Raw genomic sequence first — 27,147 nt, 5'->3', positions numbered from 1 at the left:
TAAAGCATTCTAGGTCTTCTATACGAAGTCCCTTAAGGCCTTCTATACGAAGTCCCTTAAGGCCTTCTATACGAAGTCCTTTAAGGCCTTCTATACGAAGTCCTTTGAGGCCTTCTATACGAAGTCCTTTAAGGCCTTCTATACGAAGTCCTTTGAGGCCTTCTATACGAAGTCCTTTAAGGCCTTCTATAAGAAGTCCTTTAAGGCCTTTTCTTCCAAAACTTGCAGGGTCTTCTTACCAAAGACACTCGGTCTTCTAAAAGCAAACATTTCAAATTCCATTTTTTCAATATTTTTTTTTTAATACAAAATTTTGTTACACAATACTCTTAGAAATTATATTTGAAATAAAAATAAATAATTTATTAAAGCTATTCGCATCCATCTTCGGGGGTCGTTGAATTATTCTACCACATCAATTTCATCCTCATCATCATCGGCATCACTCAATTCTAAACTTGAAGAACAATCTGAAGAATAGCCGCCCGGCGTTAGAGAGGAGGAGGCTTCCATGTTCATTTTTGTGGAATTCGAGGAGGGATTATTGTCTGCAGACGTTTGTTGGGGCTGTTTCTCATGACCACTTTTGAGATTTTCACGGGTGTGGCGCCATTTCATGCGGCGATTTTGGAACCAGACCTTGACCTGAGAATAAAAAAAATTGAATAAAAAATAATTTAAAAATCATTAAAGTTTCTCTCTCACCTGAGCATCGGTCAAGTTCAGCCTTGCCGCCAGCTTACGCCTATCCGGTTTCGTAATGTATTTTTGCTGTTGAAACTGTATCTCAAGACCCTTGCGTTGGAGATTACTGAAAACAGCACGCGACCATGAACGCTTTCTTTTCCCATTACTGCTGAGCGATGTGGAGGGGGTGTGTGAGCTGCTGCTGCCATTGTTCCCAACTTGGCCACTGCCTCCAGAACCACCATTTCCCGTCGAAGAATTGACATTTCCCGCTGGAAAATGTAGATGACCCTCATTCGATGTCATCGGATGATGTCTTAGATTCGAAATACAATTCATATTTGGTCGAATACCAGGAAGATCAAAACTTATCGCCCCCTTTGTGGTATAGCGGGAATTTGGTGTCACTGATGAGAGAGAAAAGTTTCCCAGACCCACCGGATGGGGATTCGCCGAGACGGTTTTGATGCTACACATTGGATTCATCAATGAGGCCAGGGTGAAATTGGGTTGGGCAGGTAAATGAGGATGCGGTGCCATTGATTTCTGTTGTATGTGAGCCTGATGTAGCCGCAGCAGGGTAGCGTTATATTGGGCCATGGGATTAACTGGAACTTAAAAAGAATTATGGAATTAAATAGCGAAATATAAATATTTGAATAAAAATTAGGGAATGGTTTCTAGAAAATGGTCTAGAATTATAGAGACATTTTTGAGAGACCGTCCGAAGCTATTTAAGAAAATTTTAAGAATAGTTTTTCAAGGACCAAACGTGGATTTTTCTGAAGAAACAAATTTGGGTTTTTCTGAAAATGTTATCAAGGATCAAACGTGTTTTTTTTGAAAATTTTTCCAAGGATCAAATGTGGATTTTTTTGAAACATTTTGCAAGGACCAACATTTTTTTTTATTTTTTTTTAAGAATCAGACTTAGATTTTTCTTAATGTTTCAAGGACCAAACGTGAATTTTCTTGAATATTTTTTCAAGGACCAGACGTGGATTTTCTTTGATATTTTTTAAAGGACCAAACCAAGAAGTGGATTTCTTGAATATTTTTTAATGACTAAAAGTAAATTTTTCTGAAAAATTTTCAAGGTCCTAACAGGATTTTCTTAAAATTTTCTTTCTTTCTCAAGGACCAAATGTAGATTTCTCTGAATATTTTTCTAAGGATCAATCGTGGATTTTTAAGAATAGGTTTCAAGGACCAAATGTGGATTTTTCTGAATATTTTTTCAAGGACCAAACGTGGATTATCCTGAATATTTTTCAAGGACCAAACGTGGATTTTCCTGAATATTTTTTCAAGGACCAAAAATTTATTTTTTGAATATTTTTTCAAGTACCAAAAACTTATTTTTTGAATATTTTTTTAAGTACCAAAAATTTATTTTTTTTGAATATTTTTTTCAAGAACCAAAAATTTATTTTTTTTGAATATTTTTTTCAAGAACCAAAAATTAATTTTTTTGAATATTTTTCAAGAACCAAAAATTTATTTTTTTGAATATTTTTTGAAGAACCAAAAATTTATTTATTAAATATTTTTTCAAGGACCAAAAAATTATTATTTGTATATTTTTTCAAGGACTAAAAATTTATTTTTTTGAATATTTTTTCAAGGACCAACAATTTGTTTTTTGAATATTTTTTCAAGGACCAAAAATTTAATTTTTGAATATTTTTTTAAGATCAAACGTGAATTTTCCTGAATATTTTTTCAAGGACCAAAAATATATTTTTTGAATATTTTTTTAAAAGATCAAACGTGGATTTTCCTGAATATTTTTTCAAGGACAAGATGTAAGAAAAGTTTTTCAGGCACCAAACGTAGGTTTTCATAAAATTTTTTTAAGGATAAAAAGTGGGTTTATTCTGAATAATTTTTAAGATTAGTATTCAAGGACCCAAAGTGTATTTTTCTGAATATTTTTTAAGGACCAAACGTGGATTTTCAGGAATATTTTTTCAAGCACCAAACGTGAAATTTTCTTAATATTTTCTAGGTACCAATAGTGGATTTCTAAGAATATTTTTTCAAGGACTCAATGTAGATTTTTTCGGAACATTTTTCAAGGACCCAATCTGGATTTTTCTGAACATTTTTTAAGGACAAAACGTGGATTTTTCGGAATGGATTTGCTTGGACAAACCCTAAATTTTTAAGAATAGTTTTTCTTGGACCAAACTTGGATTTTTTTTACTATTTTTCATGGCCTATCAGAGCCACAAACGTGGGGTTTTAAGAAAAGTTTTTCAAGGACCAAAAGTAGATTTTTCTGACTATTTTTCAGGGCCTATCAGAGCCACAAACGTGGGGTTTTAAGAAGGACCAAAAATGGATTTTTAAGAAAAGTTGTTCATTGACCAAAAGTGTATTTTTCTAAATATTTTACTAGGGACCAATAGTGGATTTTTACGAATATTTTTACAGGGACCCAATGTGTATTTTTCTCAATATTGTTTCAAGGACCAAAAGTGGATTTTTCTCAAAATTGTTTCAAGGGTCAAATGTCAATATATCTCAATATTTTTCTGAAGTGAATATTTTCAAGGACCACTCACTCACTATTTTTTTCCAATATTCTTTCAAGGGAAAAACGTGGATTTTTCTGAAAAAATTTCCAAGGACCCAAAGTGGATATTTTTCAAGGACCATAGATGAATTTTTAAATATATTTTTAAAGGATCGAGTTTGAGTATTTTTCAGGGACTATAGGTCCAGATTTTTTTCAAATCAAAATCTGGCCTTAAAGTCCGCCCATGCAAAGGAGTTATTTATTTGTTTTTGAATAAATTTTAATGTTCTTCCCTAAATTAGTTAGTCAATCAATTTATCCCCCAGAGATTTATTTCCCTCATAAAAATAATAAAATCAGCTAATCACTCCTTTTGTTGTTTCCTCATTCTCAGCCCAATTAGAATACCGGTAATTTTGTTGAAATTACCCCATACAATAAACAAAGCGAGGAACTCATTTCACAATTATTTAGATCGTGGCAATTAATCACAATTTAGTTGAAATCGAATTGCCATTTAAACAAATTATTACGCCACGAAAATGTGAAACATTCAAATCAAATCAAATCATTTCGATGGCCATCAATCGGCACTTGGTCCGATTGAGGATCGAAGGAATGATGTGTTTATGTTGTTTTTGGGCTAATCAGACTAGAAGCGATTAATTTTCTCGAATTGTTGGTCTGAAAAAAATTAAATGAAATTGATGGAATTGCTTCAACATTGGCCATTTGTGGAATGGTTGAATGGTGGGGGGTGGGGGGGGCAGAGAAGGGAGGCTAGGGAGAATCCATGCAGTCAGGAAAATCGATTAACCTGAGTAATTAATTGTTCCGATCGATAAAACTAAAACAACAACAACAACTGATTAATATCTTCAAAAACCAAAAGATGAGATGAGTTAAACAATCAATACAGACAAATAACAACAACAACAACAACCTCAACTCCCGTGCCTTAGACAGCCACCACCAGCATCCACCACGGCTGGTTGCCCCACATCATTGATAGATGAGGCGCCTCATTGGCACTGATAAAAACTCAGCGCCACAAAGGCGATTTGTAACAACAAACACAACATCCAAAACAACACCAACAACAACCCCAACTTCAGACAGACAACATATGGATTTTTGATTTGATGTGGAGCCGATTGATGGAGATCTTTCTTTGCTGCATCCAAGCATCTTCAAAAAAAAAAAAATATTGGTGGCGATGGTGCTGCTGCCGATGATGATGATCTTCAGCACATCCCCAATTATGTTTGTTGTAGTTACTGCATAACAACAAGATCACAGTTATAAACATGCCCTACTCCCGCACCCCATGACCCCAGACATGATCGTTATCATGGAATTGTTTCCGTAAAGCAGGGAGCCCCCCAAATGAACATAAACTACGGCATCCGCACATGGGGAAGTTGGCTGATACTCTAGACAATGCAGTCGTCCCCACTCCACCATAAATGCTCACAGCACGCCAAGCACCTGTGGTGTTGTGTGGTGAAGATATTTCTTCAAATTACCCACAAAATCATTAACAATTTATTGGCCATTTTTGTGGTTATCCGTAATGACCGTTACATGCAGGGCAGGGGAGGTAAGGTTTTGGGGAAAGATATGCTGCACATATGAGGGGAGTCGTAGACGGGTATTAGATGGGGGATCAGAAAATGAGAAAAATCGAATTGAGAAAATGGCTTAAATGTCTTCCGTGTTTCTGACTTTGATGGTCCTTAAAAGAGTATGCTTAAAAAATGCTCGATTGGTCTTCTTAAAAATCAACGTGTGGTCCTTGAAAAATATTCCCAAAATGTACGGTTGGTCCTGGAAAACCCTTCTAAAGCCTTCTAAAGATCCTCTATAGACAGAGGGCCTTCTAAAGGCCTTGAATAGACAACGGACCCTTTAAAAGTACTACATTGGTGGAGGACCTTCTACAGGTTTACTATATACAGAGGATCTTTCACAGGTCCTCTGAAAACAAATGGTCTACTGCAGGTCCTCTATAGAAAGGTGACTTTCCAAAAGTGCTCGATAGACAGAGAAACTTCTAAGAGTCATCCATGGACAGAGGACCTTTAAAAGTCCTCTGTGAGCGAATGACCTTCTAAAGGTCCTCTATTGACAGAGGAACTCCCAAAAGTCTGATGTTGATAGAGGACCTTCCTCAGGTCATCCATAGACAGAGGACCTTCGAAAGGTCCTCGATAGATAGAGAAAATATAAAAGGTCCTTTATAGACAGAGGATCTTTTACAGGCCCTCTTTAGAAAGAGGACCTTCTAAAGGCCATCTTTAGACAGAGGTCCTCTATAGACAAAGGATCTTCAATAGAGACAGTGTGTCTTTCTTAGTTCTTCAATAGACAGAGGACCTTCAAATGGTTCTCTATATAGGTCCTCTATCATATCGGCTATAGGTCCTCTAAGAAGATATTCTATCCTCTATAGACAGAGGGTCTTTTAAAGAGCCTCTATAGAAAGAGGACCTTCTACAGATCTTCTATAGAAAGATAACCTTTTACAGGTCCTTTATTGACAGAGGCTCTCCTGAAAGTGTCATGTCGATAGAGGACCTTAGACAGATGAATTTTTACAGTCCCTCTATGGACAGATGTAGTTCTGCAGGTCCTTTGTAGATAGATAACCTTCTACAGGTCCTCTATAGACAGAGAACCTTCTAGACATTCTCTATAGACAGAGGACCTTCTACAGGTCATCGATAGACAGAGGACCTTCTGAAGATCCTCTGTAGACAGAGAACCCTTCCACATGTCCTCTATAAACAGAGAACTTTTCTATAGGTCCTCTATAGACAGAGAACCCTTCTACAGGTCCTTTATAGACAGAAAACATTCTACAGGACTTAGACGAAATCCTTTAAGGCCTACTATACGAATCCCTTTAAGGCCTTCTATGCGAAGTCCTTTAAGGCCTTCTATACGAAGTCCTTTACGGCCTTCTATGCGAAGTCCTTTAAGGCCTTCTATACGAAGTCCTTTGAGGCCTTCTATGCGAAGTCCTTTACGGTCTTCTTTGCGAAGTCCTTTAAGGCCTTTTATACGAAGTCTTTTAAGGCCTTCTATATAAAGTCCTTATACAGGTTCTCTATAGACAGAAGGCCTTCTAATCTTCTGTACCCCCTCTAATATACACCAATTCCTCCGACATTTTTTCCAACATTTAATGCCTTCGGGCAGGCGGTCTCCAATCTTCATTTAAATGTTTTATAATTTTGTTTATGAATTTATTTTATACGGCGTTGAAAGTTGTTTTATTCAACATTCATGTATTGTTGTTTTTGCTGTTGTTGTTGTTGTAAAAACTGTTGCCGTTGGTGTTGGACTTGGCTGGCTGGCCGCCTGATTGTTTGTTTGCGCTTTTGAGTGGCTAAACGATGGACGTATTGGTAGTCATTGATTGATTAGATCTCATCACACATCATAAAATTGCAACAATCAACCAACCAACCAGCCATACGTTCGAGAGCGAAGTGCCACGAAATGGACAGTTGTGGGCGAAAATATGGCAGAAGTTTTCAGTTTTTCGGGCATTGGAACTGAAAAGGGATTTCGTGGAGGTTATTTTCGGAAGATCTCTAAAAAAATCTGAAATCCATAAAGGCCTTCAGGAAGGGTTTTCAGCCAAGAGGGCAATCCCGAAGGTCGACAGTGTATTAAAGACCCCTGAAAGTTTTCTATCCATGGAAGACCTCTTTGGAGTATTTTGGTTTTGTAATTAATCTGGAGTTTTTTCTCTTCATAAAAGTCCCCTTCTAGACGTCTAAGAATTCCTTGGTCTAATTTTTTTGGGTCTGTGTTGAAGGAAAAAATTCCCAAGTAAATTAAAAAAAAGAAATAAAAACAGTGTCCCTACTTTGAGATGGAAAATTTCCAGGAAACCACTTAAGAACAGAAGGTCTTAAGAAAATCTGCCAGGTCTAAAGGGTCTCTAGAAGGTCCTCCGTGTATAAAATTCTCTTTTTAAATTGTTATTTCTAGAAAATAGCCCTTTAAGTTTTTTTACAAAAACTCTGGGGGTTTTGCATTCTACTGAAGTCTACGTAAATTCTAGAAGATCTTCCTGACATCTAAGAAATATTCTGTCAAGACCTAAAAGTTCCTTCTAGAAAACTTGTTCTGTGTAAATAATAGTTCTGGAAGGACTATAAAAATACTTCTAGTGCTGGAAGAGAGTTCTCCGAGAATGAAAGGTTCTCCCGAAGTTTTTTTGTATCTGGGGGAGTTTCGGAAGGTCCACAGTGTATGAAAGACCCCTGAAGTCTTCTATCCATGGAAGACCTCTTTGGAATATTTTGTTTTTGTAATTTATATGGAATCTTTTCTCTCCACAAAAGTCTCATTTTAGACTTCTAGGAATTCTAAAAATAAAGGGTTCTACAATGCTTTCGCAATTTTTTGGGTCTTTGGAGACTTTTGTTGGAGAGAAAAAAATTCCCGAATAAGTTTAAAATATTGTTAAATTTTTTGAAAGGTCTTTTGGATATGGAAAATTTGTGGGAGGCCACTAAACAACAGGAAGTCTTCAGAAAGTCTACCAGACTTTAAGGGTCTCTAGAAGGTCCTCCGTGTATTAAACCCTCTTTCTAAGTTGTTATTTCTAAAAACTAACGCTATAAGGTTTTTTATAGAAGAACGCTGGGAGTTTTGCATTCTGCAGAAGCCTACGTAAATTGTCGAACAACATAGAAATTCTAGAAGATCTTCCCGACATCTGAACGGTCTTCTGTCAAGATTTCCAAAGTGCCTTTTAACTCTAGAAGACTTATCTTGCTAATATAATAGTTTTGGGAGGACTAAAAAAAGTCTTCTGGGGCCGGAAGATAGTTCTCCGAGAATAAAAGGCTCTCCCGAAGTTTTTTGTGTCTTTAAGAGATCTCTTAAAAGTAATTTATTTTTATAAAGTCTGTGGGAATTTTTTCTTCACCGAAGTCACCTAGACAATTTTTTAACATCTAAGTAACTCTAAAGGATCTTCCTAGCTTCCGAAAGGTCTTCAATCAGGACTTTCGAAATGTCTTCTAACTTGTGAAAATCTTTTCTGGCTATGAGAAATTTCTAGAAGGTCTCCTAGCAATAGGAGGCCTTGACAATATATTCCAGTCCGATAGGACCTCTAGAAAATTTTTCTTCTCGAATTTTTTTGTATCTATAGAGAGCTCTTTAAGGTTTCGGAAAGTTTTTCTCTCTTCTGACGATTAATGAACTCAAGACCACTGTTAGGTCTTCTAACTAAAAAAAGCACCTCTAGAAGTTCTTCGGCCTGTAGAATATTTCTAGGAAGACTTTCAACGAAAAAAGGCCTTAGAGGGTATTCGAGTCATAGAGGCACCAGCGTAGTAAGATATGTCTTTCGAAACCATTACGGGGGTCTCAACCGACAAAATATGAGATTTTCAAGCAAAATGCTCTAAAAATATCTGCAGATTTTTCACTTCGGCTTCCTTTAAAACATCGATGCAAAGAAGATAAATAAAATACCTTCCAACCTTCTTCAAATTAATCATGTCATAAAATATCTCTATGAGACCAGGTTCCTGTAAATATTTTTAAAAGGCCTTTAGATGGTCTTCAAGTCATGGAGAACCAACATAACAAGAAATGTCTTTCGAAACCGTCAAAAAATGAGATTTTCAAGCAAAATGCCTTAAAAATATCGACAGATTTTTTACTTCGGCCTCCTTATTACATTGATGCATGAAGATAATTATAAGACTTTCCAACCTTCTTCAAATTAATCAATTCATAAATTACCTCCACGAGGTTTTCCAGGTCTCTGCTATATTTCTGTCCCTTCCTGTAAATATTTCCAGCAACATAACATATTTGTTGTTGTGCTCTCTTCGTCTTCTTCTCCATTGTCGAATGCCACTTGACGTGATTGGATCTACAAGATTTCAGGCAAAGAGAACTCCACCTCCTTTCACACACACACTCACATTATCTTAACCAGAAGACACACACTTGTATCTTTTTTTGGGAATGTTTGAGATCTTTTGATTGTTCTACAAATTTGGTTTCATGTCGTTGATTTTGTTGTTGTTGCTTCTGCCTGGGTATTGTTTTTTTTTTGTTTTTTTTTGAAAGGCAGGGCCACTTTAAGATCCAAGATTAATGGGTGTTAAATTGTGAATAAAACCCATTAATTAATTGATTTGTTCATTGAATTCAGTTCAGTTCGCTTCGGTTATTTGTTTTTGCTGCCATAAATGTTTGTTTCATTATTATTCGTCTTTCTCTTCTTCTTTTTCTTCTTGTTTTTTGTTTTTGTTCTTATTATTATTAGCCTTATTATGACTGCTTAGATATTTTTCAAACACCACCAACAATTTTTAAAATGTTTGTCGTACAAATTTTAGCCGTGTTAATTTGATAATTAATTTGAATATTTTTGGCCGTCGGAATTGTTCCCAGTTTGGAAGAATAAATTGAGGCATTAAGAAATCGTGATCGCGTAGAAGATCTATTGTCTATTTCAAAATAGTTTAGTATTTAATAACGGTAAAATGAACAAAAAAAAAATTGTAAATCTCGAGCTATTCTGATTAGGTTTTGAAAAAGGTGTCAATTTTAAAGAAGTGTAAAATATTGGTGGATTCGGGAGAGATTTTTGTTCAGTCGCAGTTGTTTTTTTTTTATTCTCGAAAAAATGAGGGGTTTTCAGATTTCGGTTCCATTCTACATTATTATTATCATGTTTTGTGTTTTATCGCTATATTGCATTCTGTTTTATTAAATCTTGTTCAAAAACTCTTATAAGTTATTTAACTATCGCTATTTAAATATCGCGATTAAATTAGACACACATCAGATGAGAAAATCCCAACGTAATGATTTCTGTGGCACAAATGTCACCATTTTTAAAAGGCAAGAGTGTGGTCTATAAATTGGTATCTAATTCTAACTGACCCATAATGGGTCGACTTTTTACCTTTGGGGGATTTTTAAAAAATTCCGATACGAGAATAAAAATATGCTTGTACTTCTCTGGAATCGGTAAAAATCAAATCAGATGAACATTTGTTGGGTAACTATGATTTGATGTCCACATTGTATTTATCAGTTCGCTTGAACAGGTTCTTTTTCCGATCTTAAGGGTAAAATACCTTGGTCTTTCTCCCTACCCGTGATAAACTGCAAACTGTTTTAATAATAGCCCCCAACTTGCCCGTTTTCTAAATTTGAAACAATTTTCGCCGGGGTCTAAGATTTTGTCTCTTGAGTTAATCGAACACCGACTACACGAACCAAAGTCCAACATCGGCTTGGGAACCAAAGTTTTTTTTTTGGCGTTTCACAATCTAAACGGTAAAGACAGAATACACGAACCAAATTGTTATCTAAATTTAATACTCCTTTTACGATGGCTACCTTTGGCTTAGGCTTCAGATTTTCTGCTTTGGAGTATGTTTATTACCGGCTGCGTGAACCACAATAATTTTTATACCCTCAGCCACATCATTAGATGTCATTTGATACGGCCAAAACGTGACACATCGAAATAAGGGTTTTAGACCCTAGGTCTCTTTGGACAAAATCCGTTTCAGGACATTCGAAGTCGAGTTAGCGATGTCCGTCCGTCCATCTGGTTGGTGCGCAAACTTAGATTGAGACAAAATCGGTCCACTTCTTCCACTTCAAAGGTTAAACATTTTAAAACAAGAAATTAACATCTGATTCGATTCAGACTCGGTACATATATTAATATTTTCATCAACACAAGATCTGTTATAAAGATGGTATATATCGGACCATTCTTTCTGGTACCTCTCAAACAAAGGGTCAAAATTGAAGCTCATAAAACGCAAAATTAAGATACGATTCCATTCGAACTTGGCACATCTCAATATTTCTATCAACCCAAGATCTGCTATAAAGATTTCAGAGATCGGAACATTCCTTCTGGCACCTTCCCTACAAAGGATCGAAATTTTGAATATCAATAGTACTCATAAAACGCGAAATTAACATCCGACTTGTTACATCTCAATATTTCCATCAACACAAGATTTGTTATAAAGATGGTAGAGATCGGACCATTTCTTCTGGTTCCTCCCCCACATAGGGTTCAAGAAATAAACACTCAAACAAAGCGAAATAAGCATCCAACTCTCTTCAAATTGCACACATACAAACATTTTTGCTAACACATGATCTGTTGTGAAAATGATATATAACTGGTACCTCACCCACATAGGGTCACAATTATTTCTGTCATAACTTGCGAAACAAGTCCTTGATTTTTTACAACTTGCTATATCTAAATATTTCTCTTAATCGGAGATCTGAGATGGATCTGGAATTTCTCGAAATTTATAAATTTGCATAAAATTGAATATGAATATTCGATTTCCTTAATATTTTTTTCTGTATTAGATGGTGTTTGAAAATGGAATAGGTCAAGCATATTTCCACATTTTCCAAAAAAAAATACATATCTCATAGAAAGTATGGGAATAAGTCGATATAGTCAAAATCTGACTCGTTGTAATATTTATTTCAGTCTTAGGTCAGATACGAATTGGTCAATATTGGCCCATTCCTTACGAACCTGCCCCCTCAAGGCTGGGGTATATATATGTCGGCAAAACGGAATAATGCCATTTTACTTTTTTTTGTAAAAATTAAAAAATATTAAGTATCAAGTCGTGTTAAGTCACTCAATTTGGGCACCATCTATGTTTTTCCACACATAAATAAAAATAAATAAATTCCGTTTGGGCCCGGCGGCACTAAAGATCATGATGATACAGGAGGATTTTTGGACAGCTTTTTTCAATATAATGACTTTTTTCTTTTGTTTTCTAGCCTTTAAAGGTTTTTTCAAAGACCTTCTATGGAAAAGAGATGTTCTATATAAATAAAACCGATTAAGGCTTCATCCGTTTGAAACTGTGAGAAAATAAATTATAAATAAATGCTTGTGTTTGTATTGTGTTAAAAATAAGCTTCTTATGAGCGTTTGCATGTGTGTACCTTATGACGCATAATTCCATAAAAAATAACTAACGCTCGTATCTAATTAAAATATTATCGTCCTAATTTAAATAGCCAGCAGGGGTCCCAACCATATATATTTTCCAATCATGTATATTTTCCAATCATTCCAAATCTCATCATCATCATCATGACGAGGCAAACACACATTTCATAAAAATTTTCCTCACCATCTCTCGATAAGAATTTTTACTGCAGAATTTTTATTTCGATTTATTTATTTAGTTTTATTTGTTTAAATAAAAATAATAATTGCCAATAATGCGAAAACAATAATTTATATTGTTTTCTGTAAATAAATAAAAAACTGGTCGATGGATGGAATAGAAATTATCTTTAATTGGATTTTGTAGGAAAAAAATAGAGAATCGCTAATAATAAAAATAAAAAAAATGTTGGGTGGAAAAACATTTTTTGGAACACAATAATGTGTGTTAAGACATTTTTCATTTAGAAAACATTAAAAAATATTGGCAATATTTTAAAATAGTTTCGAAATATTTTTATTGTAGGATATTGAAAATTTAAAGATTTTAAAAAACTGGCTATAACCTTTCGAAAAATGTCTCAATGAGGCGAAAGACACAAATGTGCAGCGAAACCTAAATTCCAAATATGCGCCATTTGTTTGGCGTTTAGTCAATAAAATTAACAGCCTGGATAAAGTTTAATTCACACATGTTCTGTATAAATATTATTGAGTATTCTTTTTTTTTTTTTTTTTGGAAAAATCACTGCCATCTAACTCGGCCTGCAACTCCGATACAAGTAGTGTCAGTGATTCACAGATATATACCCTCAGCCAATGTCCGATTATTTGAATTTATTTTGACTTCAGTTATAATTATTCAAACTATTGACCCTCTATGGAGTAAGTTCCGAAGGAATGGGCCAATATTGTGCATTTCCTATCGGACCTAAATAAATATGATATAAATATGGCGACGTGCCAGGCTTGGACTATATTTGTTACCTCCTTCACTTTGTATGAGATATGTGATCATTTTTGGAAAATGTTAAAATGTGCGTGAGGTACCAGATATAGTCGACCGAAGTATTTCATTTTCATACTCCAACTAATACAGTTGGTGTGGGCAAAATTACAACAGAATCGAAAATCCAAATCCAATTTTATGCGAAATCATAAATCCGATATTCATCTCAGTTTTCTGGTAGAGAGAAGTATTTAGATATAGCAAGTTGTAAAAATCGCTGACTTGTTTCGCAGGTTACGACAGATAAAAGTATTGAAAATTGTTACCCTCTGTGGGTGAGGCACCAGAAGGGGTTTGCAGATATATATCATCGTCACAAAATATCTTGTGTTAGCAAAAATGTTTGTATGCGTAAGATTTGAAGAGAGTGGGATGCTTATTTCGTATTTTATAATCGTTTTGGTTATTAAAAATTTTAACCCTTTGTGGCGCAGGCACCAGAAGAAATGGTCCGATCTTTACTACCTTTATTACAGATCTTGTGTTGATGGAAGTATTGAGATGTATCAAGTCTGAATGTAATCGGATGTTATTTATGCATTTTATGATCCATGAGATTTTCAAAATTTTGACCCTTTGTGTGGGAGGTACCAGAAAGTGTGGACCGATGTATCCCATTTTCACCGCAGTTCTTGTGTAAGTAGAAATAATGGAAAGTAGAAATTATGGAATAATTCTTCAAAACTTTGACCCTTTGGGGGGAGGTAGCAGAAGGATCTGTACCATTTTTATAACAGATCTTGTGTTGATAGAAATATTGAGACGTGGAATCAGACGTAAATTTCGAGTTTTATCAGCTCCGTGGGTATTCAACATTTTGACCCTTTATATGGGGGAAGTACCAAAAGGAGTTGACCGATATATTCCATCTTCACAGCAGATCTTGTGTAGCTAGAAATAAATATTAAGATTACATTATGCTTATTTCGGATTTTATGTTATGGTTAGTTATGTTGGTTAGTTATGGTCCGATCTCCAACATTTTTATAACAGATCATTTGTTGATAGAAAAATTGAGGCATGGAGACAGATGTTAAATTCGCTTTTTTGAGCTTTATGGATAAACAATATTTTGGCCCTTTTAGGTGGGAGGAGACGTGGGGCTGGGGGGATGGCGGAAGGGGTGGACCGATATATTCCATCTTCTCAGCAGATCTTGTGGAAGTAGAAATAATGGGATGTGTGAAATATGAAGATAACTGTATGCTTATTTCGGCTGTTATAAGAGATATATTTATTCAAAAGTTTGACCCTTTTATGGGGGGAGGACATATATTGTCCTTTTTCGCACCTGACCTATAACTGACGGAGATATTAGAATTTGTAAAGTTGGAGCAAAATCGAATTATGTTTTCTCTTTCTGTGCAGTAAAATATAAATTTTTTTGAAAATTTCGACCTTTCGTGGGGGAGGTATTGGAAGGAGTGAACCGATATTGCCCATTTCTGAGCTAGATCTAAGTTTGATAATAATATTACGTTGTACCAAGTTCGGACTGAATCATATGCTTCCTTCGAGAGTTATCGTGCGCATCAGCTAGCCAGAAAGACGGACGGACGGACATTGCTAGATCGACTTCAAATTTCCTGAAACGAATTTGGTCCAAAGACACCTAGGGTATACAATCGTTATTTCGAAGAGGCACATTTTAGCCACATCATATTAAATATGTCATCTGTATACCCTCAGCGATATGAAGGTATAAACTATGTTGTGGGGGAGCTAGAAGGGAGGTACTCATCTAGTTTCGCAAGAAATTTCATAATGTTAGAAGTTTTGGAAAAATATAATATTATGATTCAGAATTGAGTAGTTCCATGGGGAAGGTACTAGAAGGAGAGCACTGATATATGGCACACTTGTTAGTAATAAAAATCGGAAAAATAAGTTCATATTTTATGAGAATATTTCTTATTCAAAACGCCCGTCTTCTCAGAGAGTGGGTGTACCGGCAATTGCTCGTTTGCATACCGGAATTAAGCCTAATAAAATTATCAAGTTTGGACCATATCGAGTATTCCCTTCGCAATATTCAGATGTGCAAAAATAGAAGTTTGTTGAATTAACGCTGGAATTTATTAACGATTTTTAAATTTTCTTTTTTATTTTAATTTGGCTCGAAGTCAGTAGAATAAAAACATTTAATAATGTTTTAAATTTTTATTTCCAATATTTCGATATTGAAATTTTCAAAATGTACCCCTTTGTGGCGGAGGTATCAGATGAAATTAAACGATCTATTCAAAACTTATTTAACGAATTTTGGTTCTGAAAAATGTGACAGCCTAGGCTATCTACTTGTTATTCTAAAATTGTTTTTTGATTGATGTGGATAACATTTCTCACAGAAATTTAGAATAACTCCCCCTTAAATAGCTTCTATGTAGTGCTGGAGACTCTGTCCCCTACATACTATGTATTTCCAATTACGTGAAGAGTCTGACACATTCATAATACATTCCGTTTAATTCACATCCACTTGTGAATGGAAATCTGTCACGACCTAAGTTCATTTGAATTTTCGTTGAACCCACTGGAGAAAGGTCAAAAGGGTTTCGATATTTTTCTAAATATTTTATCAGAGTAATTACATTGGATGTAGATATGTATGTATGTATGTAAATATGAGTGTGTGTCGAACATGCTAATTGAGTCTTTAGCATTCATGTGCCTAGCAATGTTTGTTTGCTGTTAACATTATCATCGACATCGACATCATCATCATCCACATCGTCATCATCATTGCCGGCTCATTACCGTTAACAATTCTATTAACGAGGCTCTAGGTGTTCTTTTATAGGTGTATAACATGTGTATGTAGATATGTACACAAACCCAACTACCACGTCGCCCTCCCCACAATCACTTTTTGTGTAAACAGTATCTTGTCAATTGCCTTCCCAACCCATAGCCTAACCCCCACCCCTTGCCAGCACTGCTGCTGGTACTGTTTTAGTGTTGTTGCATCTTGATTCTTGGCCCAGTGGCACTTGGCTCTGCATTACTTCACACCCACTAACGATATTCCTCTCCTGTCTAATTGGTTTTGGTTTTCGTTGCTTTTTTCTCTGATTCTCTGATATTTAAAGACTCATTTCGGGTTATGTTATGGTTATGGCTGCTGCTGGCATGCATGGCATCTACGGAGGAGTGCAGCCAGCCTTCCAGCCGGCAAGAATATGTGGAGTGTTTTGTGTACATCATCATTGTTGGAGCATTAATTCCATTGATTCTGGTTATGGTTATTTGTTTGGCAGGGCGTGGGGTTCCGAAAGGTAAATATGTGTCGAGGTGCACTTAATTAGCATCATTGAGAAATGACAAATTACATCGAGGTTTTTTTATTGGTGTTGTTGTGGAAAAATGTTAGTTGATTGTAACAGTATGGGAAAGTCATGTAAATGTGTGTGTAGATGTGCAGTGTGGCATTCCCTGTAGAGCCTACAAAAACAACTCATTTCGACTGAAAATTGTTGAGCACATGTGTCTTTTTGAGTACTACCAATAATGACCACTATACATCCTCTGCATTACAAGAAAGCAAAAAATAATGAGTGTCTTTTACCAAGTAATGAGTAACGAGGGCACCGGGTGAACATGTTTGACAAAAAACCTAAGGTGGCTCATCGTCCGCGAATAGACAAAAAAACTTAAAATTTGCCGAATCTCTGCATCAGTAAACCAAGAAAATCAGTTAGAAAATATCAGTTGATTTACCATCTGCCAATGTTCGTTTATGAAAATATATTTGGACTATTTAAATGTTTAACAGGGATGATAAAAATAGTATCCATTTCGTATCTAACCTAACTTAGATATAAATATTACAATCTGCTAGGTTTTGATTATATCGACTATTTCCTTCACTCTCTTTGAGATAAATTATAATTTTTGGAAAATATTGAGATGTGCGTGAGGTTCCAAATATAGTGGACCGATGTATTCCACTTAGTCTAATACTAATAAAATATTGGTTGATAATCGAACATTTATTTCCAATTTTATGCGAATAGTTTCAAAATCAAAATACTAACTTTTTGAGAATACGGAACCAGAAGGAGTTCACATCATATTTCTGGTTGAGAAAAATATTTAGATACTTCTCTGACATGTTTCACAAGTTATGATAAATATAGTTATTGAAAATTGCCCTTTGCGGGTGTATCAGTTAGAATAGACCGCTGTATTTCATCTTCAAAAATGATCTCGTGTTGATAGAAATATGGAGACGTGGGGAATTTGAGGGTACTCGGATTCTTATCTCTCCATTTTTTAAACGTTATAAATATTCCAACTTTTTAACTTTGTGATGTGTGTGTACACAAGTGGAGTGGTCCGATATTGTCCATTTTCACACCTAACCTAGCACTGATGCAAATATTATGATTTGCAATGTTGGAGCCAAATCAGATTATCTTTTCTCTTTCTGTGCAGTTTTTTTTTCAAAAATTTCGACCATTTTTGGGGAGGTTTCAGAAGGAGTGGACCCGTATTGCCCATCCCCAAACTCGATCTAAGTTGGATAATTATATTACTATTTGAGAAGTTTGGACCAAATCAGATGCTCAGCCAGAGGGACAGACAGACAGATGAACGAACGGGCATCTCTAGATCGACTCCAAATGTCCTGAAACGGATTTAGTCCAAAGAGACCTAGGGCCTAAAACCTTTATTTCGATGAGACAACGATGCCGTATCAAATGATATATACCCTATCTAGCCATATGGTTGAGGGTATAATAAGGAGTACGAAGGGGCTTATACTTAAAGGACCAAAGCAGAATGTACCACCGTAATGCCGTCACTTGCAATTTTTCATGTACCACGGACTTTTTCTTCTGATGCTTTCCTCTTTTTAAGGTATTCTATTTATGATCCAATGATAAATGCCTTCTATCTATATGAGATACTAAATTAATTCGAGACTTCTATAAAACGTTTTCAACTAAAGAATACAAATCCTATTGAAGTAATTATTTAATTTTCGGTAGAATACTTCTCATAACTTTTTTTCAAAGTCCCTGTCTCTCACAAGAGTTCTTTTAACTGTAGAAAATATGTCAAAAGGTTGTTATATTTATGGAAGGCTTCTTTTAATTTTTCACAATATCATCTGTTCTGATCATCACATAAGTCTTTGCCCCTGCAGGTGATTCAATATTAAAAGTGAACTCATTAAAATATCTCCCCTTTGTTGTTTTTCGTTTGTTATTATTTTAATAAGCCATCATCATCATCATTTGCTCCATAAATTGATAAGAAATTTATTGCAAAAACTAAAAAAAAAAAAGAAGATTCAAAAACATTTACAGCAGATCTGCGCTCTCCAACAAATATTTATGTTTATAAATCAATATCGAACAAATATTTATTACTTTATTTATTTTTGGAAAAAAAAAATAACCGTGCCATTGCAAAGAACGCCAAGCGAAACTGTTTTGCACTCTTAACCAGATACAAGGAGTATGTGTGTGTGAGAGATAAAGAGAGCCCAAGAGTTGCATACCTCTTGACGCACAAAATAGATGTTGGCCACAGTTGGGGGTGGTGGTGTTGTTCGCAATAGCGGGTGGTGAGCGAGCGGGACCGCCATGAAGGCTAGCTAAAAATCTGGAATATTTACACACACGCACGCACACATATTTTAATAAAATACTAGACCACTCAGCCGAACACTTGTATCATTGATTGTTTAATGAGGCTCATTAAGACCGAGCAAAGTGCGGAATATATGGCCGGCAATGATGGTGAAGATGATGATGCAACGCGAACGTTGGCCAGACTTCGTGACTTTGGAGATATGAAATTTGGATTATTTGAAAATATTTAGAAAATTTGAGAAGACCTTATTGGTTTCTACGAGAAGACCTTCTTGGCTCCTATGAGAATACCGTCTCGGCTCATATGAGAATACCGCCTCGGCTCCTATAAGCAGACCTTATGGTCTTCTATAGGAAGAGCTTCTGGTCTTCAATAGGAATACCTTCTGGACGAGAAAGTCTTCTCATAGAAGACGAGAAAGTCTTCCTATAGAAGTTCAGAAGGTATTCCTATTGAAGACCAGAAGCTCTTCCTATAGAAGACCATAAGGTCTGCTTATAGGAGCCGAGGCGGTATTCTCATAGGAGCCGACACGGTATTCTCATAGGAGCCATGAAGGTCTTCTCGTAGGTCTTCTAGGAGAAGACCTTCTCGTCTTCTTGGAGAAGACCTTTCCAGCTTCTATGAGAAGACCTTTCCGGCTTCTTTGAGAAGACCTTCCCGGCTTCTATGAGAAGACCTTTCCGTCTTCTATGTGAAGGCCTTTCCGGCTTCTATGAGAAGACCTTTCCGGCTTCTATGAGAATACCTTTCCGGCTTCTATGAGAAGACCTTTCCGGCTTCTATGAGAAGACCTTCTGAGCTCTTCTATGAGAAGACCTTCTGAGCTCTTCTATGAGAAGAACTTATGAGAAGACCTTCAGCTTTTCTATGAGAAGACCTTCAGCTCTTCTATGAGAAGACCTTCTGAGCTCTTCTATGAGAAGACCATCTGAGCTCTTCTATGAGAAGACCTTCTGAGCTCTTCTATGAGAAGACCTTCTGAGCTCTTCTATGAGAAGACCTTCTGAGCTCTTCTATGAGAAGACCTTCTGAGCTCTTCTATGAGAAGACCTTCTGAGCTCTTCTATGAGAACACCTTCTGTGCTCTTCTATGAGAAGACCTTCTGAGCTCTTCTATGAGAAGACCTTCTGAGCTCTTCTTTGAGAAGACCTTCTGAGCTCTTCTATGAGAAGACCTTCTGAGCTCTTCTATGAGAAGACCTTCTCGTCTTCTATGAGAAGACCTTCAGCTCTTCTATGAGAAGACCTTCTGGCCTTCTATGAGAAGACCTTCTGGCCTTCTTCGAGAAGACCTTCAGCTCTTCTATGAGAAGCCCTTCCCGTCTTCTATGAGAAGACCTTCCCGTCTTCTATGAGAAGCCCTTCCCGTCTTCTATGAGAAGACCTTCCCGTCTTCTATGAGAAGACCTTCTGCTCTTCTATAGGAAGACCTTCTGCTCTTCTATAGGAAGAACTTCTGGTCTTCTATAAGAAGACCTTCTGGTCTTCTATGAGAAGACCTCCTTTTTTTATGAGAAGACCTCCTCGTCCTCTAAAAGAGGCTTTCTGGCCTTCTATGAGAAGATTGTCTGGACTTCTATGAGAACATCTTCAGGCCTTCTATGAAAAGACCTTCTGGACTTCTATGAGCCTTCTATTTTTTTATGAAAAGAACTTCTGGTCTTGTGTTTGGAAGATCTTTGGGTCTTCTAGGAAACGTTCTCCTGCTCCTCTATTAAAAAAACAGTGTTTTTTCTTTAATTATTGTTTTATAACAAATTAATTTGGCCAATAATTGTTATGTTTTATTTGTTCTCATTAACATATTTTCCGCATGTTATTCTTGTTGTTGCTGCTGCTATTGTTTGTTTCTGTGTGTATTGGAATCCAGGAAATTGCCAACAAATGTTTGATAACATTCCAATGGAGGCAATAAAAAGATTGTTTATTTTCACAAGTGGTGAAAACTTCTCCGCCACTGGATATTGTGATTTTCGGCCAGAAAAACCACAATAACAACAACAACAATAAGAACTCATTGAGATTTCAACGAAACCAATAAAGATCCCAAGTGGACTGATGTCTTAATAAGAAATTAAGAATGATATTCTATTGATTATTTATGAAAACACACAAAACGAAATGAGGAGAGAACAATGTAAACAATTGTTTGCATGGTTTGGGGGTGGGGGAGGCAGCTGGAGAGGATGCAACTGCCATGCCACACACATACCAAATGCTCCCACCTAGATGAACCCCAAGAAGTGCAACAAACTTGGCAAGCAAAATTAACCCATCCAACAGCCATAATCACCCGATTCTGGGATAGGTGATCGAAGGAGAGAGCGGCCTCAAAAACATTCATTTCGAGCAGTGGAAATGTTCTTTGATGTCCGCACAGCAGGAAGACATTTATTTGAATTTCAGGGTGTGTGTGTGTGTTTCCTTTTGTTCGAACATTTCTTTTTGTTCCACAATTTTAGTTGTTATTTCGTTAAAAAACAATAACCAACTGGTCTTTTTTTTCTGGTCGAATGATCTCTGATTGGAGTCTTTTTCGAATCTCGCACAATATGGTCACAGATGATTCGAACTGTATTTTTCTGGCTGGCCACTCGCATTCGTATCATCTTTACACTGAATTCCTCCTCCTGATGATCAATAATTCCGTCTGAAAATAAATAAAGTTATTGCATCGAATCGAAAATTGGAAAATTCTCATTATGGATCCACCTTGCGGTTTCACAGCCTCGGCATGTGCAAATCAAGATGAAAGAATTTTATATTCTGATCGAAATTCATTCAAAATTAAGTGTTTTGCATTGTTTATCGACTGACGAAGACAATTTGCATACACGCCACGTCGCCGCTGACGATTGTGTGTGTGTGTGTGGGGGGGGGGGGGGGGGAACATTCATTACAAGGAGGTGGCTGGCTGGCTGGCTGCTGCTGCTGATTTTCGCTTCATAAACCAAAACAAATGCATTTCGATATTTATATTTATTTCAAGGAAATTCGGAAGATATTTCATTATTCTACCAAGAAGGAGATCAAGATTGATATATTTTCTTCGAGAAGAATGGATCTCCTCATTTACAGCAGATAGATCTTTTCAAAGGAAATCAATGAATTTTCTTACAGAAGATTGATGGCAGATTTTCTCATAGAGGTTCGATATGTCTTCTATTAAAAGATAATTAGAGGTTTTTACGGAAGAGCAGTAGATCCTCTCATAGGGGATTGATATATCTTCTAATAGAAGATCTTCGCATAGAAGATCTGTAGAATTTTCCATAGAAGATTAATGAACCTTCTCATAGAAGTTCGATTGGTCTTTTATAAAAGTTCAAATGATCTTCTCATAGAAGATCAGTAATTTTTTTTTATAAAATATCGGTTGATTTTTCATAGGAGATCAGTAAATCGACTTATCTAAAATCGACAGATCATTCCATGGCTTCTATGAGAAGACCTCATCGTCTCCTGTAGAAGACTTTCTCGCCTTAGGAGAAGACCTTCTGTTCTTCTATAGAAGGTCTTCTCTTCTGGTCCAGAAGGTCTTCTCTTCTGGTCTAGAAGGTCTTCTCTTCTGGTCTAGAAGGTCCTCTCTTCTGATCTTCTATAGGAGAAGACCTTCTGGTCTTTATAAAAGTTCCAATAATATTCTCCTAGAAGATCAGTATTTTTTTTTAAAAATATCGGTTGATTTTTTCATAGCATATCAGTAAATCTACTCATTGAAAATCGACAGATCTTTTCATAGAGGATCTATAGATCTTGATCATGGAAGATCCGTAGATTTTCTAATGAAAGATCAGGTTATATTCTTAAAGTAGATCGGTGGATCTTTTCATAAAACATAGAAGATCGGTAGACCTTCTCATAGAATCTGCGTACATTCTTCCATAGAAGATTGAAAAATATTTTCATAGAATCTCGATTGGTCTTCACATAGAAGATCGATAGGTCTTCTCATAGAAGTTCGGTAAATTGTCTCATAGGATATCGAATGATCTTCTCAAAGAGATCGATAGATCTTCTCATAGAATATCGATAGATCTTCCCATGGAAATCAAAAGATCTGATTTGGGGAATGTGGATACGTCATCTAATAAGGATATACAGGGTGAAATGAAAAAAACTGCAACCAACTTCAGACTGCTATCATTTCTAAGCCACTCGTCCGACAGCTGTTAAAATTATTCCAGAGACAGCTCATTATATTGTTTACAAGTGTACCAAAACATTTTGGTGTGAATTTAGCAGCAAAAAAAAAAGTTATTCGTGATGGAATTCAAGCGTGTAGCGTGATATCTTTATATTTGGCTGGAAAACCACGAGTGGCTATCGTTAGAGCACTCCAGTATTTAAATGTGAATAAATCTTTTGTGTCTCGTACCATCGCTAGATACCGTGATACTGGCTGGTAGCGTAGCCCGACGTCTAGGAAATGAACTGAGGAAAACAGCAACATCAACAGAAATGGTTCGAGACGTAAAGAGGCGAATTGATCGAAACCCGCGTCACAGTGGCCGAAAAATGGCTCGTGAGCTGAACATATCGCAATATTCCATTCGGCAAATATTGGAAAAATGAGCTCCAAAAAGTGCAAGAACTTACACCGCAACAAAAAGAAAATAGACTCAAAAGAGCTAAAGAGTTGCTTCGATTGGCCGAAAGTGGTGAACTGCCGAATTTGGTTTTCGCCGTCTCCGATGAGAAAACATTCGTTAACCAGCAGTTTGTGAAGAAACAAAAAGATCGTGTTTACTTGCCAAAGAGGTCAGCTGAAAATGTGCACCTTCGGTTGGTCAGCAGAACTCAAGCGCTTGTCATGGTGATGGTATGGGCCGCCATAACAGCCGATGGTCGCTCTCCGTTCGTATTAATCGACCGTGGCATTAGAATAAATGCCGAATATTATCGCGAAAATATTCAGGAGGGTGTAATAAAGCCTTGGGCACGCAAACATTTTGGCGCAGATCTTGGACATTCCAACAGTACTCAGCACTAATGCACTCAGCAAGCGATACCAAAGAAAGGTTAGAAAATGAGGTTCCTCGCTTAATTTCCAGCGCACAATGGCCACCAAAATCTCCGTATACCAATCCGTTGAACTATTGTGTCTGGAGTATTTTGAAAAGCAAGGTTGGCACTAAAAAATAACAAATCGTCAGTCACCTCACGCAAACGCTCCGCCGAAAATAGGCCAAAATACGGCAGAGCAACATTCGGTCAGCGTGTGACGGTTCCATTGGCCGTTTGAAGGCTATAATTCGTGCCAAAGGTGAGCAATTCGAACAAATCTAAACTTTTTCTAAAATTTGATGCTATTTCCGACATTTTTTGCTTTCAATAAAATTTAAAAAATTTAAAAATTATGGCGTTTGACTTTGTTGCACCTTGTATCTCACCCTGCATTGTCACTGAGAGCCTGATTCAATACCATGTATTCCAATCAGGCATCTGATTGAGAGAAATATTTGAATATAGCAAGTTGTAAAGAATCGATGATTTGTTTCGTAAGTTATGACAGATAAAAGTATTGAAAATTATGAGCCTTTGTGGGTGAAGCACTAGAATGGGTTCACATATATATATTTTGACCCTTTGTGGGGCAGATACCAGATGGACTGGACCGATATATCCCATATTCACAGCAGATCTTTTGTTAGCAAAAATAATGGGAGATATGAAGGAAACTGGATGCTTATTTCGGATTTTATGATCGTTTTGGTTATTCAAAACATTGACTCTTTGTGGGGGAGATACCAGAAGGAATGGTCCGATCTCTACCATCTTTACAACAGATCTTTTGTTGATGGAAATAATGTGATGTACCAAGTCTGAATGGAATCGGATGTTAATTTGGCGTTGTATGATCTTCATGGATATTCAACATTTTTATCCTTTGTGGGGGAGGTACCAGAAGGAGTGACCATCTTCACAGCAGACCTTGTGTTAGTAGAAATAATGAGGAGTGTCAAATATGAAGAGACCCGGATGCTTATATCGGATTTTTGATCGTTGTGGTTATTCAAAAAATTCACCCTTTATAACATTCATTCTTTATAACAGATCTTGTGTTGATGGAAATATTGAGATGCACCAAGTCTGAATGGAATCGGATGTTAATTTCGCGTATCATTAGCCTCATGTATATTAAAAATGTTCACCCTTGTGGGGGAGGTACCAGAAGGAGTGGACCGATATATCCCATGTTCACTGCAGATCTTTTGCCAGTAGAAATAATGGGTTGTGTAAAATATGAAGAGGACCGGATGCTTCTTTCGGATTTTATGATCGTTTTGGTTACTGAAATCTTTGTCTTTTTGGAGGTACCAAAAGGAATGGTCCGATCTCTACCATCTTTATTACAGATCTTGTGTTGATGGAGATATTGAGATGTCTGAATGGGATCGGGTATTAAATTCGGGTTGACCCTTTTGGGGGGGGAGGTACCAGAAGACGTGCGCCGATACATCCCATCTTTACATCAGACCTTGGGTTCATAAAAATTTGTGATCTGTGTAATTTGAAGACAATCGAACTCTTACATCTCCCTTTGTGGGGGAGGTACTTGATGGAGTGGACCGATGTTGTCCATTTTTGCACCTGACCTAGTACTGATGGAATATTAGGATTTACACAGTTGGAACAAACTCGGATTATCCTTTCTTTACTAATTCTATATAAGTTTGATAATAATATTACGATGTATTAAGTTTGGACCAAATCGGATACTGTCTTCGAGAGTGCTCATCAATCGGACAGAGGGACGGACATCGGTATATCGACTCCAAATGTCTTGAAAGGTATTTGATCCAAAGAAACCTAGGGTCTAAAACCGTTATTTCGATGAAGCACGTTTTGGCCGTATCAAATGATATATATCCTCACTACCCTCTGAAAATAAAATTAACAAGAGTTCTGCGATTTATAAGCGCCTAAGGACCTCTCTTAAAACGAACATTCGTTATTTTTGGGTTATGATGAAAATGTTCAATTTCTTAACTATTTTTAAGTAACAGTTCTCAATGAGAAAGTTCGGAGACCGATATACATTATCCAAACTGTATCGATTTTGGCAGGATTGATTCCTTATTTTAGATTTGAGCCTATCCTCAGCATATGATTTAAATTTAAGGACTATTTTTTACCAAATATAGAATGTCTCCCCAAATAAATTTACCTTGTTCAGGGCCGCATCCCGTGCCATTATTTCCCATTGCTGCCCTCATGGGTGTGGGTCTGACAATTGATTTAAAATCCATTAAATTTGAGGTTTGTCCCATTGTCGCCGATTCCTCTTCGTTATGAGCATGGCCAGGAAATGACAATGTCGGGTGATTAGCGCCAGTTCCCACCAAACAATTGGGTAGGGTACAGCAGGAGTAACCACCACCACCATTATTCATGTCCGAACAGCAGTTATCATTTTCCGTTTTTCGATGATGTTGCTGATGTTTTTCTGGCACTTGTGGCGTTTTATTATTCAACAAACGATCGACACTAAAACTTAAATGAATTCGCGTTTCACTTGTCGTCTCTTTCACTTGATGATCACTGTTTGAGGGAGCTTTTGAATCATTATTTTGTGGATTTTCCAATTTGTCACCTACACTCGAGGGGGAATTCAATGGCCCTCCCACCTCCTCCTCCATCTCTGGCAGACGTTTATCACAATTATGGGTTTTATCTAAACTTAAATTTGTCGGCAATTCTTCCATTTTATTTTGGGCGAAATTTATTTCCTCATCAAGTATGGCCATGTTTTGCTGTTGCGGTTGCTGTTGTTTTGATATCATTTATTTAACTATTTTTATCTCACAGTGACATCACATTTAATTTTTCGAAAATTTAGATTTTTAATATTTCTTGATTATTTTTTTATTACTCAATTTTTTATTTGTTTCATTGGTTTTACCGACGCTACTCAAAAATTCGATTTTATTGCACCTAAGATAACGTTGTTTTTCTTTTCTTTTTGGATATTGTTTTCCCGCCGCCTGATTTCCAACCAAAAAACAGATCAAAACGATTTGTAAGACGTCCCACATCGAACTGACATGACTATGGCAGGGCGGCAGCAGCATCAGCTACAGCACCAGCAGCTATCGAACGATCATCGATCGATGATTGTGTGTTCGACAAATTAATACAAACAATGTGTGTGTTTGTTATTGTTGCCGTTGTTGAGTGTTGTTGTCATTGGTGTGAATGGGGAATCTCAGCAACAGCAACACAACAAACAGCCACTTAGTGGCACAGTGGGTCAAAGGGAAGAGAATTTGAAAATAATTTTAGTTTTTTTAACCTTAATCCTGGGGCTGTTGTTTGATT

At 36.5% G+C, this 27,147-nt stretch overlaps 1 protein-coding gene across 1 annotated transcript; it reads right to left on the bottom strand.

Moving 5' to 3' along the window:
* Positions 1 to 322: 322 nt before the first annotated feature.
* Positions 323 to 26,858, bottom strand: LOC101901786 (homeobox protein H2.0). Its single transcript, XM_059125151.1, has 3 exons — positions 25,997 to 26,858; positions 706 to 1,301; positions 323 to 645 (listed from the first exon to the last, which is right to left on the bottom strand). Exons 1-3 carry the CDS (start codon positions 26,610 to 26,612, stop codon positions 403 to 405), a joined length of 1,455 nt encoding a protein of 484 aa, XP_058981134.1. The 5' UTR covers positions 26,613 to 26,858; the 3' UTR covers positions 323 to 402.
* Positions 26,859 to 27,147: the final 289 nt, after the last annotated feature.

The sequence above is a fragment of the Musca domestica genome, unplaced genomic scaffold, assembly GCF_030504385.1.
Source record: "Musca domestica strain aabys unplaced genomic scaffold, Musca_domestica.polishedcontigs.V.1.1 32, whole genome shotgun sequence".
Classification (NCBI taxonomy): domain Eukaryota; kingdom Metazoa; phylum Arthropoda; class Insecta; order Diptera; family Muscidae; genus Musca; species Musca domestica.
The sequence above is the reverse complement of the archived record's forward strand: the minus strand, read 5'-3'. Positions and strand labels throughout refer to the sequence as shown.